Below are 17088 nucleotides of genomic sequence, written 5' to 3'. Positions count from 1 at the left end.
GATGCTTCAGGGATGAGAGTTCTTAATTCCCACTCAGAGATTGAGCTGGTGAAGTTAAACATCATTATGGATCAAGAGCCTCTTTTCAGTCCCATGAATATTAAGCACCTTGCCAACTATTAGCTTTGACATTTACTGCCAGCGTGGGAGATATTCTGCCTGAAAAAAACATCCATTCTAAAGTCAGTTTCCTTATGGATCTCCCCATTTGTTAAGGAAGATGTTACCATCCTGGGATTTGTGGAATGAGAATTATTCACCCTGGCTGGAATACCATGGTAATGCATAGAATGCAAAAATAACACTAAAGCGTAGCTAGAGAGCAGTATCTGTGATTGGGCAATACTAAATTAGCTTTGAGAATTCCCCTTCTTGCACTGTATTTCCAAAGTTTATAATGCTAAATGCCCAGTGGGGCTATACAAGTAACATAAATGTATGAAGCAGGCCTGATGTAAGACAGTAGGGTGTGGTGGGACCTGCATTCAATGGAGATATTTCATTTCCTCCTAAACATTCACATTCAAATTAAACAAAACTTGGACAAAAACTTGGACTTCCCTGGTGGTCTAGTGATTAAGAACCCGCCTGCCAATGCAGGGGACACAGATTTGATCCTTGGGTCAGGAAGATTCCACGTGCAGCGGGGCAGCTAAGCCTGTGTGCCCCAACTACTGAGCCCATACCTTAGAGCTGGTTCTCTGCAATGAGAGAAGCCACTGCAATGAAGAGTAGCCCTCACTCGCTACCCTCAGGCAGCAATGAAGAGCCAGTGCAGCCAACAATTATTTATTATTAATAAATAAATTAATAAATAAAAAAAAAAAAACAAAACCTTGTGTTCTGGCAAACAAAACACAACTAGGCAGTTGACTATAAGCCAAATTGTTGTATGGGTTTTTGGAGGTCAGGCATGGATGGAAGAATGTGGTGTGTGAGATGCAAATGTAGAGGGAGTGTCCACTTTGGCTGTCTCATCCCTGAAACCCTAAGTGGAAGAGTCAGGTGGTGTGGTGCTAACTGGGACAGGTAGTAGGAAAGAGGATGTTCTGAGAGACTCATCAAGAAGACAATTGCCTCCTTTGGTAACCCGCCAAAATTGCTAAGAATACCTTGAGGTGGGTCATTTCAAGAAAAGAATCAGAGGCAGCCCATGGGATTAATAATGAGAAAAATGATCCATGAGAAAAGACATGGATATCCATCCATTTTTCCATGAGAAAAATAATTCATCCTTAAAACCATGGTGACTTGGGATCTGTATTTAGTTTGATGATCTGCTCCAACAAGGATACTGTCACTTAAGTTAGGCCATGGATAGGTTGCATTAATAAAGAAATTTATGTTTATTTTTTCAAGGAGAAGCACAGATAGATTTTCCAGTTATATTTCTTTCATTGTTATGCACATGTAAAGAGAGCAACCTAAACTGTTATAAATTACCTGGTGAAAATTCCCTGGAGAGTGGCCATTGTACGTACCCAAGCTAGGCAAATACACACCAAAGGGAAGGGGCTTTCAATCTTCTTGTTATCACATAACTTCAGTAATTAGGAGACCTCTGATTCTGGAGCATCACCTCTTTCCCTGACCCTGATCCTAATCTGGTTATAAGGTTGCCAGGCTTATTAAAGAAAAATACACGGACACTCAGTGAAATTAATTTCAGATAAACAACAAATCATATTTAGTGTAAATATGTCCCAAATATTACATGGAACGTACTTATACCTTATCTTTTTCTTACAACTTATTTTACTGGCAACCCTGAGTATAAACTTGAATACATTTCTGCATCTGTCTGTGATCCTTCCCCCAGCAATCCAAGTACGCTGTCATCTCTCACCTAGGGGTCCAAAGTTTCTCCTCTCTTGAACGATGGCATGGAAGAAGCAAAGGCCAAACAATAGCTTTTGCCACATCACTGCTTTGGTACAGCTTTGGAAGAACATGGGGTCTGAGATGGGATCATTGAGGTAAGAGCGCAAAAGATTGGCCCGGAGCCCTTTAGGGGGCTCATTGGTCATTTTAATCCCATTCTGGAGGATGCTGACTGGAAACTTCTCTGATGGATAGCTGGTTAACCAGAGCCTAGAAGAGCAACAGATCCAATTATTTAGAGCAATGTAATACATATACTAAAAAATAGTAACAAAAAAATAACTACCATTTTTTTATATTCTGATAGATGTTGAACCCAATGTTAAGAATTTATGTCCCTTCATTTACTTTCATCCTCACAGCCACCCTCTGATTTACCACCCCCTTTACCAGTGAGGAAACAGGCAGAGCAAAGTCAAGCGGGGTTTTCAAGGACACATCTTGTTTCTTGCTTCCAGATTACTCACAGTCTTGCTGCTGGGGGTGTCAGGGGCGGGGGAGGGGGCTGAGGAGGGGAAGGAAAATGGGAGCTGAGGAGGGGAGAAAAGACAAGCAAACAATGCCACGAAGTTTTAAAATCAAGACCGCAGGGAGGGAGGGAAGTAACAGGCTGTGGGGATACAAAGAGTGGGGAGAGCAAATGTCTGCAAACTACTGCCGTGGAGTCAAATCTAGCCTTAACCTATTTTTATAAATAAAGTTTTATTGGAACATGGCCACACCCATTTATTTACAAATTATTTATGGATGCTTTCATGCTACAACAGCAGAGTTGAATAGTTGCATTTGACAGTATGGCCTGCAAAGCCTAAAATATTCACTATCTGGCCCCTTACAGGAAAAGTTTGCTGACTTCTGTCATAGAGGCCAGTGGCATTTGAAATGGGTCTTGAGAATATGGAAGATTTTTTTCCTTAAATAATAAAATGTTATCTATGTCCATAAAAAAAGTGAGAACATAGGTGAAAGTATTTAGTAAGAAATATATATACATAATTTTACCATCTATAGGTTAACATGTTGGCATACTGTCTTTCATTTGCTTTTCTTACTCAGGCTCAAGCTGCATGCATACTGTGGCATCCTGTTGTTTCATTTTTGTGGGGTTTTTTTGCTAGACATTAGAAAGGTTTCCAACAGGCAGATTTGGTGATGAAAAATCATTAAAGACACAGGCTGAGCAAACACACGGAGGAAGAAAAGTTGGGGATGTGGTAAGGGCTGGGTGGGCAGCCTGCTATGGTCCAGACACAGGGCTCAGAGGGGAAAGAGAGGCCATAAACTGGTGGCCTATGACCTGACCTCAGTTTGCAGCTGGCTGATATTTAACTCTTACCATGCAAACCAACATAATGCTGCAACATATTTTTGAAGTAGTTGCCAACTTTTACAAATCTAGGGTTTTCTTTTAAAATTCTAGTTTCCCATCTTTCCTTTAAAATAATCAGAAAATCTGGACACAAGAGGCCTTCATGCCTGCTTGGCAACAGATAGCTGTCATTAAGCAGTAGTAGCTCGTCTCTACAGGGCATGTGCTTCTAGTTTACCACAGACCCCACCACTCCCTACTGATATTCAGCTGAGGCTGACTGCCCATGATGACAGCCACTACAGCGTGGAAAGTGGAATATTTCTTGTGCCCAGTCCTCTTCAGTCATTGCTGGCTATTACATTGCTGGCTTGTGTAAGCACTTAAGCTTGTGACTTTGGGGTTAAGTTAAAAGTGAAAATGAAAGTGAAGCCGCTCAGTGTCTGACTCTTTGCGATCCCATGGACTGTAGCTTACTAAGCTCCTCTATTCATGGAATTTTCCATACGAGTACTGGAGTGGGTTGCCATTTCCTTCTCCAACTTTGGGGTCAAGAAGTCTTAGATGTCAACATGAATAATTTTTCTTCATTGAGTATGTAACTGATAATAAATGAAACAACTCAGGATCTCACACAAAATAGAACTCTTGAAATTAATGGATTCCCTCTCATACATGAATTCCCTCATACATGAATCTTATATGAGCCTTACATGAATACAATCAACTATGGCCTAATCTGGTTTTCTAAATAAACACCAAACACTTTTCTATTTTCAGGCAGACATAACTAAAATAAAAATAACTAGCAAACTTTGTTGCCTAGTACAGGATTTGGCAAACTTTTCCTATGAAGGATCAAATAGTAAATGGTTTAGACTTTGCATGCCATATGGTCTCTGTCACAACTACTTGAAGTATAGAAGCAGTTGTAGACAATATGCGAATGAATATGATTATATTTCAATAAAACTTTATAACTATTTATAGACACTGAAACTTGATGTTATGTAATTTTCACATGTCATGAAGTATTATTCTTCTTTCAATTTTTTTCAACCATAAAAAAATGTAAAGTTATTCTTAGACTGCAAGCTGTACAAACACAGGCTACAGACTGCATTTGGCCATCGTTTGTTCACCCCTGGTCCAGAATAAGAAGATCACTGAAAATCTAAGTTAAAAGATTTCAAAGCCTATCTGATTCATCTCCTCATTCTCTAAATGCAAAAATTTAGGCCTAGTCTTGCTGGAGTTTAAAGTTGATAGAAGACAAATTGCTGCTTCCAATACGATTAAAATTCCACGGATCTTCAGAAATAGAAGATAGAGCAAGTATCTAGACAACAGGTAGGATTTTTTTTTTTTTGACCAATAAGTTTTAAAACTCTAATTTGCTGGTATTAAATCTACCTTTTCAGACATATCATATCACCTCCCTACAACAGTTTCTCACAGCATATATCCCAGAATCACAAGATAACTTCTTGGTATTTCCTTTGCTTTTACAAATGTTGTCCCTTTTGTCTGTAATGTCCTTCCTGGAAAATTCCTATTTATCTTTCAATACTTGAGGCCTTCCTCAACTTTTCCTTCCTTTTCCATTCTTGTTCAAACAAGTACAGCAGGTACTGCATGGTATCAACATTATTCATATAAAGTCTGCCTTCTACTAGACTGAGAGCTTCTTAAGGCTTGAACTGTATCTTGTTTGGATTCCCAGACATTACCATGACATATGGAGCTCAAGACCGGGGCCCAGAGATGCAGTGGTGGGACAACATCTCACCTGAATCCCATGTTGGTGCTCTCAGGAACAATCACCTCCTCACAGATCTTCTCCAGAGCAGGCATCCAGCTTGTGGCCAGATGACAATTCTGTAAGACCACCCAGGTCCCATCTTTGATGGCATTGTTGATCATTTTGGCCGCAATAGGGCCTTGCCCTTGGCCAAGGGAGATGGTCTGTGTTTTGGTACCTCCCATGCCAAGATCATCAGCAAATTTCAGCAGGCCTGAGATCAGGAAGAAAAAGGACTTTTGAGAGAGAACAGGCTACTTAAGACCATATTAACAATAACAACACAAAAAAGGGTGTTACATTTCATTTTTAGTGAAGTATAGTTGATTTACAATGTTGTGTTAGCTGCAAGTGTACAACAAAGTGAATCAATTATACATATACATGTATCCACTCTTTTTTAGATTCTTTTCCCATATAGATCATTACAGAATATTAAAAAGAGTTCCCTGTGCTACAGAGTAGGTCCTTATTAGTATATATTTTATATATAGTAATGTGTATGGGTCAGTCCCAATCTCCCAGTTTATCCCTACCCTCCTTGCCCGCTGGTAACTATGTTTGTTTTCTACATCTGTGACTCTATTTCTGCTTTGTAAGTAAGTTAATTTAGGAACTGGGCTTTTATAAACTTACTAGGAAAACTGGTATTTGGACAGTGAAATTTCAAGTAGGTCTCTTTCACATCTCTCTTCCTCAGAGGCAGCCAGTGTCATATTGTTTTGTGAGTTTTTCTTCTTTAATGATTTTTAGGTGTGTTTCTTTTATGGTCTTTCCCAGAGACAATATTAATCTGCTAGGGTTGCCATAACAAATAACCAAAGATTGGATGACTTAAACAACAGAAATTTATTTTCTCTCTGTTCTGGAGACTAGAAATCAAAAATCAAGGTGCTGGCAGGCTTGGTTTCCTCTGAGGCTTCTTTTCCTGGATTGTTTGTGGCCATTTTCTCCTCACATCATCTTCTCATTGTGTCCTTGCATGGACTTCTCCCTGTCAGTGTATCTGTGTTCTAATCTTCTAAGGACATCAGTCATATTGGATTAGGACCTACCCTAATGACTGCACAATTAACCATTTAAAGACCTTATCTCCAAATACAGTCACATTCTGAGATATTAGGAATTACGTCTTTAACATACAGACTTGGGAGGGACAAACTCAGCCCATAATATTCCCATAATCCTGGGGGGTATTAATTCTCTTAACTGTTCCATGTGCTAATTATCCCTTATAGTGCTGTGTTTCCTCATGTAGTTTATAATTTTTTTTTATTGTGAGTTCACAATCAGCAAGTTTGTGTTATTTTGTGGGAGTCTGACATACCATGGGTTTAAGGAGTACCCTAACAGAACAACTTTGTATATACAAACACTAGTGTCCCCAGCGTTTTCCCATTCTGGATCAGTTTTATGGGAAATTTCTCAGCTTGAGAATCCCATACCAGAGAGTACTATAAATCTAAAACCATCATCTGCATGTAGCATAGGCTTAATATTTTAATTTCTCACTGAACAATTGTTGCTTTTTTGTTTTTACCCAGGCTCTAGGCCAGTGACAAGCTTCTGCATTGCTTCTTGAGTCAGTAGCCTAAATTTCAGACTTCTATGGGAAAAAGATACATGAATTTGGAACAAAGCAAATAAAACTTCTAGAAATGGAAAGCATTGTCACTGAAGATAAAAATTCATCGTGGAAGTGTTAGTCTCTCCCATCGTGTCTGATTCTTTGTGACCCTATGGATTGTAGCCCATCAGGCTCCTCTGTCCATGGGATTCTCCAGGCAAGAATACTGGAGAGGGTAGCCATTCCCTTCTCCAGGGGATCTTCCTGACCCAGGGATCAAACCTGGGTCTTCCGCATTTCCGGCAAATTCTTTACCATCTGAGCCACCAGGGAAACCCAAAGATCACATGGAGTCCTTCGAGCCACAGGTTCTAGCCTTGGTTTGGGAAGATTTCACTGTCACAGAGCAACTAAGCCTGTGCACCACAACTACTGAGCCCCATGTACTGCAACTACGGAAGCCCATGCACAAGAGCCTGTGCTCCACAACAACAGAAGCTTCCTCAGTACACCGCAATGAAGAGTAGCTTCCGCTCACTACAGCTAGAGAAAGCCCATGTGCAGCAATGAAGACCCACTGCAACCAAAAAGAAATACATTTTAAAAATTAGCATTAAAAAAAAGCAGGTTGGATGCAGCCAAAAAGAGAATGAGTGTAAAGTAAGGTCTGCAATCAATGATGTACTCAGTAGTGACAGGAACCCTAGGTTTCCAAATACCATGACCCAATAAAGGAATTGGTGTTTCTTGGAGAAATGTTTGTTCAAGATAAGCCTGAAAGATATATGGTAGTTCTATACAGCAAGGAAGTTATCAAAAACCGCTGGGGTTATGTGAAAAGCATATAGCCATGGAGGTACTCCTATCCTAATAAGCCAAAGGATGAATGATCTGAACATCAAAAAGAATGATGACAGGAGTGGAGTAAATGATGACAGGAGTGGAGTAAAACACTACTATATGTGAAGCATCCACTATGTTAAAACTCATGCACTAATAAATGTACCAGAAAACCACCTTCTTACTGCTTTCATTACTCTGAAAGCTGGTAATTAGAGTATGAGACAAGAACCTTTGCTGCCTGAGTAAACCAAAGAGTTGATAAAGAAAAATTCTTCTTTATGGAAGTTCAGTTCCTCAGTTGTGTCCAACTCTTTGCAACCCCATGGACTATATAGCACGCCAGGCCTCCCTGTCCATCACCAACTCCCGGAGTTTACTCAAACTCATGTCCATTGAGTCAGTGATGCCATCCAACCACCTCATCCTCTGTCGTCCCCTTCTCCTCCTGCCCCCAATCCTTCCCAGCATCAGGGTCTTTTCAAATGAATCAGCTCTTTGCATCAGGTCAAAGTATTGGAGTTTCAGCTTCAACATCAGTCCTTCCAATGAACACCCAGGACTGATCTCCTTTAAGATGGACTGGCTGGATCTCCTTGTAGTCCAAGGGACTCTCAAGAGCTCTCCAACACTTCAGTTCAAAAGCATCAATTCTTTGACGCTCAGCTTTCTTTATAGTCCAACTCTCACAACCATACACAACTACTGGAAAAGAGTTCCAGCTAATTTATGAGGGAGGAACGATAGAATTAAATTCTCATCATTTTGCAGTCCCTAATGAAATAATGCATCTGGGTAATGATTTTCTAAGATCAATAAAACCATTAGGTCATTGGTTCCCAACATTGGCTGCATGTTGAAATTACCTGAAAAGCTTTATAAAACACAATGCCTGGGTCTAACCTACAAAGATTTTAATTTATCTGGTAGAAGGCAAGACCTGCACATGAAGATTTTCTTTCTTTTTTTTGGGGGGGTGGGGTTAATTAAGATATTCTCTTTATTTCATTCTCATTCTTGAAAGATAAATTTTATGTTTGCATGTTTTCCTTTAGCACAATGATGGCATTATTCCACAAACTGCATTGTTGCTATTGAAACACTGGTTGCTAGTCTAACTGCTGTTCTTTATAGGTTATCTTGTTTTTCTGACTGCTTTTAATTTATTTTTATCAAAGTATATAGTTGATTTACAGTGTACTGTTAGTTTCTTCTATACAGCAAAGTGACTCAGTTATATATACATTCTTTATTATATTCTTTTCCATTATGGTTTATCCTTGGATACTGAATATATTTCCCTGTGCTATACAGTAGGACCTTATTATTTATCCATTCTATATATAATAATTTTCATCTACTAACCCCAAACTTCTAAGGCTTCCCTTCCCAACCCCTCCTTGGCAATCACAAGTCTTTTCTTTATGTCTGTGAGTCTGGTTTTGTTTCATAGATAGGTTCATTTATGCCATATTTTAGATTCCACATATAAGTGATATCATACAGTATTTGTCTTTCCATGGAGATTTTCTTAAAGTTCTTTAGGTGATTTCAATGTGCAGCCAAGAGTGAGAGCCACCATATTAGGTGAAAGGCTGATGGGAAATTTTACAAAGGAGGCAGTAGGGGAGTATAGACGTGAATCACACCGACAACTCCTGAACCCACTGATCAATCTTAATGCTAAAAGAAAACCAGACAGTATCTACTTCCTGATACGACACACTATTAGGGACACAGCGTCTGCAGTTGCCTGGGACATCATCCAAGCTGAATCTGATGAAGCCTCTAGTATAGAGGGACGGGAATAAGCTACATACACCAGTAGATTTTACAAGCCTGTTCTCTCCCAACACATCATCATTTTACAGACCATATTCTACTCTTTCCTCCATTTCTTTTCTTTACTTTTCCTAGTTTCCCCTCGTTTTTCCTATATCAGCCTACCATAGAAACAACATAGGGGAAGAAGCAAGATGCTGGTAAGGGGTCATGAATTGAGCTTTGACAATAGCAATAATTTAAGTGTTGGAACCTGGAAAAGCACCCGTTCATTTCAGCTCCTTCTTCTGATTTTCTTTGAAGAGCAGGCTTTCTAACAAGATCAGAGTACATGTCAAATTTCTCGGTTTTCACAGGAGAACTGCCAATCTTGTCATTTACATTTCTGGTATTCTTTTTTCATTCAACATCAAACAGAGAAAACTAAAGCTTTAAGATCCCCTAACAGAATAGAAAACTAATCTATTTCTATCAACAACTCATACCCTTTCACATGCACACACTTTCTGGAAAATTACACAAACTACCAGTAGCATTTATTTCTGAGAGAGTTAAGAGGAAGATGTACCTTTCACTCTTCTCAACCCCAGTACTATTTACATTATGGTCTGGATATCCTTTGTTGTGGGGGCTGTCCTGGGCATTTTAGGCTATTTAGCAGCATCCTTTACTTCTACCTACTAGATGCCAGTGGTACCCCCTATTTGTGAGAACAAAAATGTTTCCCCACTTTGCCAAATGTCCGTTGAGATAACAAAATGGTCCTAATGGAGCCATAATCCTAGGCTTTTTGATTTTTTTTTTTTTCACTACATGAGGCATTAATTACTCAAAAAATTTAAAGATTCAAAGAAGAGAAAAAAGCACAGCTGAGAGAAACAAAGGTCTGAGAAAATGGTCTAAGACCAAGGTTATAATCTAGCCCTGGCTAACCCTCTTACAATTTTTAAGAAACAAATTGAATGAGTTATCAAGATTTAAAAATGGGTGATTTCTGGGACTTTCCTGGTGGTCCAGTGGTTAAGAGTCTGCCTTGCAGTGCAGAGGACACAAGTTCAATGCCTGGTCAGGCAACAGAGATCCCACATGCTGTAGAGTAACTAAGCCAGTACACCATAATGAAAGATCCCACACAATGCAAGGAAGATCCTGTATGCTGCAACTAAGACCTGACGAAGCCAAATACATAAATATTTTTAAAAAATGGGTGATTTCTACCTTTCTGGTTTCTCCTGAAGAAGCAGATAATCTGGTCATCCTAAAATCACATTATCGAATGGCACAATACAAAAGAGCTGCCCTCTTTAGGCCAGAAAAGAAGTCTTATGTTGTCCCAGCCCTGCCTTAGTCTGTTAACTGGGTTGACCTTCAAAGCTATTTGAGTTTGAGATTCCTGCTCAATAGGGACAAGCTATTGTTATCCATCTTTTAATATTCTTCACACAACATTCTACCCTTACCTGCCATTGGGTCTGCACCTGGAGACAACACGAATATCAATGGTGCACAGCAATTGGAATCATTGTAGGACCCCTGGAGATCAAATGTAGGGGCTTCAATGTATACATTTCCCATGTGTTCAGCAATGAACTCCTGAATGGCTGGAATCATTTTGTCAGGCCGCAAACATCGGAGGATCACCATCCTCTCCAAACCTTGAAGAAACTTCCAAGATCCAGGGAATGTTTCCTCATGGGGCCAGGCTGAGTCATAGATGAACTTCCATTCATTACCATTTTGTTCCAAATGTTCCATAAGGCCTTTCAATTTTGGCAAGGCAGATGCACGGACCACTTCTGCCCACGCCTTCTCAGACAGCCAGTGAGAAACTGGGTTGGGGAAAGGGTTGTCCAGAGCAATGCCTCCAGTTAGAAGAAAGTACCAAATTTCCTCATTAATTTGCTTTTTCTCTTTCAGGATTCCTATTGTCAAGAGGAGGGAGAAAAGCAGCTTGTCCTTCTCAAACAGAGAGCGGCAGACGTTCTTGTAGATGCTGAGGGTGAAATGTTCAATGATGCACTCAATTCGTTCCTCTAGTTGCTCGCTCTTCTTGCTATGCACCAGAGACTGCATGTAGAGGTTTATGAACCATGTCAGGGAGTACTGGTACATGGGTTCAATGTGGGCCAGGTCAGAAATACAAAAGAAGATGGTGGCAGAATGAATAGCCACTGGCTTGTAGCCCATACGAGTCTCATCGATCTGTGTTTCTGTCATTGAAGCAATTTCCTGTTTCTCAGATATTTCTTCAGACAGCACTTTGGAAGAAGACAAAATTTTGATGGCAGTCTCATCCTCAAGTATGTTGCCCTCAGAAAGGGAAAGGACCTCCAATATCTTATCTTCAATTTCCTTTAGTTGTTTCTTGTTCTTGGCACTTTCCACAATCAACTTGTTCTTTTTCTCTTCAAGTTCTGGCTTCTCCTTGGCAGCCACGATGCCAAGGAGTTGATCTTGGAGGCCCAAGGGAGTGATCATAAAGTTGAGGAGACAGACTTTCACGGCCACCTCAGGGAGGTAATGTGGGTTCCTCAAACGGGTTGTGATATATAACTTAAAATCTCTGTTGTATTCGATGATGTTTTCACCAAGCCTCATGTACTCAACCCCTTGCTGTTTGAATGTGGACTTGAGCAAGATGGGTTCAATAAAGGCATCCAACTCTTCCCCAACGTTTTCTAGTAAGACTGGGGCGCCAAACTGCAGAGCGTGTTCTAGCGTCCTCACATAGTTGGTATCTGAGAATTTGATGACTGACAGCTTATTTGCTTTCTCCATATTCTTGATCCACTTATTGGCCTGCCCCTGAGGGTCAATCATTAAGGCCCAGCGTCTGGAATTGGATACAATGATGCCATTGTCAATGGAGAAGGAGTCAATGGGAAGCCCAGCAATCTGCCAGGCACGAATTTTTACAGGATCTCCTAATGTGTTGCTAAGACTGAAGTCACTGGAGCCAGGGATGACCTTGTCCTTACACTGGGCCAACCACTGCTTCTGGCACTCAGCCCGATAATCCACAGTAAAGGCCCCCAGGTAAGCCACAGTCCCAGAGGACAACAACACATCCCCTGTCAGATTAGTGTAACGGATACCCAGCTGCCGAGCGGCTTCTGTCCATCTGTCTTTCTCTCCTCCAAGACCACTAATCAGTTTTTCTGCCCTGATCAGCTTTTGGGAACAGATTTCAATGTTTTCCTCCAATGTCTTTTTCTTGGTATTCATCTCTTCAAAGTCATCGTTCAGGGCCTGGAGGCGGTCTTCCACCAGCTTCAGCTCTGCTCGCTTCTGGTTCAATTTCTGCATCTGTGTGTCCAGCTTCCCTTCAGCTTCCTTCAGCCGCTCCCGTTTGGGAGCCACCACTTTGGCCACACGATCATACACCTCCATGGCCCTCACCCACTTGCACAGACCCTCACATGCAGATGATACATTTTTAATTACAGCAGGCTGGAAATCTGGGTGATCGATAAACCTTTCCCGGATCCGCTTCATGATCACTGGGGGAATGTTGTCTTTGTCATATGTCTTGAGACTTTCCAAGAATTTCAGATCTCCAAGAATCTTTCTCGATACCCCCCAGTAATCTTCTATCATTTTACCTGTTTGGGACAAGAAGCAGAGATAAAGCTATTTTTTAAAATTTTTATTGGAGGATAATTACTTTACAGTGTTGTGTTGGCTACTGCCATACAACAACATGAATCAATCAGAAGTGCACACATATCCCCTCCTTCCTGAGCCTCCCTCCAAGCCCTCCCATCCTACCCTTTTGGGTTGTCACAGAGCCCTGGGATGAGCTCCCTGTGTTATATAGCAACTTCCTACTAGCTAAGAGATAAGACTATTATTAAGACATCTTGCCTGAAATTTGCAGCCCTGCAGGGGCTACTCCTCATATTTAGCAAAAAAACAAAAACAACAACAAAAAACAAAAACCCAAGGTCCTACAGAGGAATTTTAGGGCAGAGAATATACATGTCATTACATATTTATTCAAGCTCACAGAATGTATAATACCAAGAGTGAAACCTAATGTAAACTATGGACTTTGGATGATAAGATGTGTCCATGTAGGTTCATCAACTATAACAAATATACCATCCTGGTGGGAGATGTTGATGGTAAGGGAGTCTATGCATGTGTGTGTGACAAAGGTCTGCATAGTCAAAGTTATGGTTTTTCCAGTCGCCATGTATGGACGTGAGAACTGGACCATAAAGAACGCTGAGTGCCGAAGAATTGATGCTTTCAAACCATGGTGTTGGAGAAGACTCTTGACAGTCCTTTGGACAGCAAGAAGCTTAAACTAGTCAATCCTAAAGGAAATCAACCCTGAATATGCATTGGAAAGACTGATGCTGAAGTTGAAGTGCCAATGCTTTGGCCACCTGATATGAAGAGCCTACTCATTGGCAAAGACCCCAGTGCTGGGAAAGATTGAAGGGAGGAGGAGAAGGGGATGACAGAGGACAAGATGGTTGGATGACATCACTGGCTCAATGGATCTGAGTTTGAGCAAGCTCTGGGAGATGGTGACGGACAGGGAAGCCTGGCAGGCAAAGTCCATGGGGTCTTAAAGAGTTGGACATGGTTGAATGACTGAACAACATGTATGTGTGGGAGCAGGGGGTATATGAGAAATTTCTGTATCTTCAACTCAATTTTTCTGTGAACTTAAAACTGCTCTGAAAAAAAAAAAAATCTCAAAAAAAAAAAAAAATCCCAAGCTCCTTGTCATGGTCTTGGGTCACCAACCTTACCCATCTCATCTTTGCCTTGCTCCCTGGTCTTTAATTACAAGAACCTTCCTTCAACTTCCCAATGATCCCAAGTGCTTCCCTACCACAAGCTCTTCATCTAGGTTGTAAATGGCATCTAGCTGGCTCCTGACCAAACTTCAGGCTCACTTTAAAAAACCACCTCTCTATGGAGCATTTTCTTTCATCTCAGAGGCTAAAATAGCCATAAATGCTTTATAGATCACCAGAAATGGCAATCTGTGATTTTTTGTTTGTTTGTTTGTTTAGTTCAAACTGTGTTTCTCCCTCAAAGCTGTAAGCTTCTGCGGGAGGGCAACAAGACAGCAGAGTAGCATGATACTGAGCTTACTTCCCCCCATGAACATATAAAAAATACATCTACATGTGGAGCAAATCTCACTGAAAACCAACTGGAGACTGGCAAGAAGACTCTTTGACAACCAAGGCTGTAAACAAAGATCCACGTGGAGTTGTGCAGGAAGGGAGGAGAAGCAATCAGGTTGGGACATGTGCCCCTAGGAGGTGATACAGAGGTATCATAATTGTAAAGGCAAAAGATTAAAGATAAAGAGAGAATTCTAAAAGCAGCAAAAGAAAGACAGAGTCACATACAAGGGAATTCCCATAAGGCTATCAGGTGACTTTTCTGAAATTTTGCAAGCCAGAAGGCAGTGAAATTATATATTTAAAGTACTGAAAGGAAAAACCCTACAACCTAGGATACTCTACTAGCAATACTATCATTCAGAATTGAAGGAGAGATAAAAACTTCTCAGACAAGAAAAACCTAAGATTTCATCAATACCAGCCAAATCTAAAAGAAGTGTTAAAGTGTCTTCTTTAAGTGGAAAAGAAAAGGCTATAACAAGAAGTAAGAGTTTATAGGAAAGGGAAAATCCCACTAGTAAAGGCAAATATATAGTATAGGCTGTGGATCAATCACTTAAATAAGCTAGTATGAGGATTAAAAGACAAAAATTGTTTAATCAACTATAACTACAATAAACAATTAAGGGATAAACATGAAGATGTACAATGTGACATCAAAAGCACAAAACATGGAGGAGGGAAGTGAAAATATAAATATTTTAGAATGTGTTTGAATTTAAATGACTACCAGTTTTAAACAAGTAGATATACTTTATAGGTCAACACATATTACCCCCATGGTAACCACAAATCAAAAATCTATGATAGATACAACAATAAATAGAAAGGAACAGGGCATAAGGGTAAAAGAAAATGATCAAACCATAAGGGAAGAGGCTAAAAGAAGAAAATAACTGAGAAAAACTACAAACACAACCAGAAAAGAAGTAACAAAATGTCAATAAGTTTATGCTTATCAATAATCATTTTAAATGTCAATGGACTAAATTCTCCAATAAAAAGACATAGAATGATTGATTGGATAAAGAAAAAAACACCAAGATTGCTGCTAGTAAGAGGTTCTTCTTAGAGCTAAAGACACACAGACTAAAAGTGAGGGGATGATAAAGGTATTTCACAAGATGAAAATGAAAAGAAAGTGGGGGCAGCAACACTCATATCAGATAAAATAGACTTTAAAACCAAGTCTATAGCAAAAGAAAAACAAGACCATTGTATAATGATAAAGGGATCCATACAAGAAGAAAATATAACATCTGTTAACATATATGCACCTAATATAGGAGCATCCAAATATATAAAGCAAATATTAACAGACATAGGGGAGAAATTGACATTAATACACTAATAGGAGGGGACTTTAGTAACATCTTACTTACATAATTAGATCATCCAAAGAGAAAAATCAATAAAGAAACAGTGGTCTTAAATGACACATTAGACCAACTGGACTTAACAATATCTAGAGGAAATTCCAACCCAAACCAGCAGAATACACATCCTTTTCAAGTGCTCATGGAATTTTCTCCAGGATAGATCACATGCTAGGCAATGAAACAAGTCTTGACAAATTTAAGAAGCTAGAAATTATATCAAACCTTTTTTTTTTTTCTGATCACAACAATATGAAACTAGAAAATCAATTACAGGGAGAAAAAACGGTAAAAACACAAAAACATACTACTAAAAACCAATGGATCAATGAAGAAGTTGAAGAAATCAGAAAATACTTTGAGACAAATGAAAAGAAAAACACAGCTTTCCAAAATCTATGGGACAAAACAAAAGCAGCTCTAAGAGGGAAGTTTATAGTGATATAGGCATACCTCAAGAAACAAGGAAAATCTCAGATAAACAACCTAACCTGCCAACTAAAGGAATTAGAAAAGGAACAAAGCCCAAAGTTAGCAGAGGGTAGGAAACAATAAAGATCAAAGAAAGAGAAATAAAATAGAGATAAAAGTAGAAAAGATCAATGAAACAAAGTAATGGCCACAGCAATCAGTCAAGGAAAAGAAACAAAGGGCATCCAAATTGGAAGGGAAAAAGGAAAAGTGTCACTGTTTCCAGATGACACATATTATATGTAGAAAACCCTAAAGTCTCCACGAAAAATGATTGGCATTGAAAAATAAATTCAGTAATGTTACAGGATGCAAGATTAATATACAGAAACCTGTTGTTTTTCTATACATTAATAGTGAAAGAGAAAGCAAGAAAACAATCTCCTTAAAATCATCAAAAAGAATAAAATACCTTGGAATAAACTTAACCAAGGAGGTGAAAGACCTATACTGTGAAAACTATAAAACACTGTGGAAGGAAATTGAAGATGGTACAAATAAATGGAAAGATATCCCATGCTCATGAATTGAAAGAATGAATATTAAAATGTCCATATTACCCAAAGCAATCTAATGTAAAAACCTTTCAAAATATTAAAAACAGAACTAGAAAAAATAATCTTAAAATGTATATAGAACAACAAAAGACACCGTGTAGCCAAAATAATACTGAGGAAAAAAGAACAAAGCTGAAGTTATCACAGTCCCTGACTTCAGACAATATTACAAAGCTACAGTAATCAAAACAGTATAGGACTGATACAGCAAAACAGGTGCGAAGATCAATGGAACAGAATAGATACTCCAGAAATAAACACACTCACTTATGGTCAATTAATCCATGATATAGGAGACAAAAAGGGCTTCCCTGGTGACTCAGATGGTAAAGAATCCACCTGTAATGTGGGAGA

The 17088-nt window shown here is 39.4% G+C and overlaps 1 protein-coding gene across 3 annotated transcripts in view; it reads right to left on the bottom strand.

The window, feature by feature from the left end:
• Positions 1-17088, bottom strand: part of DNAH3 (dynein axonemal heavy chain 3) — a 221930-nt gene that overhangs the window by 18011 nt on the left and 186831 nt on the right. For 2 of the 3 annotated variants that reach the window (XM_081554574.1, XM_081554575.1), the window contains exons 52-54: positions 10641-12782; positions 4980-5205; positions 1847-2091 (exon numbers count right to left, since the gene is read on the bottom strand). In XM_081554574.1, the coding sequence (XP_081410700.1) occupies positions 1847-2091; positions 4980-5205; positions 10641-12782 (2613 nt within the window). Of the gene's footprint in view, positions 1-1846; positions 2412-4979; positions 5206-10640; positions 12783-17088 lie in introns of all 3 variants that reach the window. The other variant, XR_014072618.1, reaches the window with a different exon arrangement.

The sequence above is a fragment of the Giraffa tippelskirchi genome, chromosome 13, assembly GCF_054371585.1.
Source record: "Giraffa tippelskirchi isolate mGirTip1 chromosome 13, T2T-mGirTip1v1.2.pri, whole genome shotgun sequence".
Taxonomy (NCBI): Eukaryota; Metazoa; Chordata; class Mammalia; order Artiodactyla; family Giraffidae; genus Giraffa; species Giraffa tippelskirchi.
The sequence above is the reverse complement of the archived record's forward strand: the minus strand, read 5'-3'. Positions and strand labels throughout refer to the sequence as shown.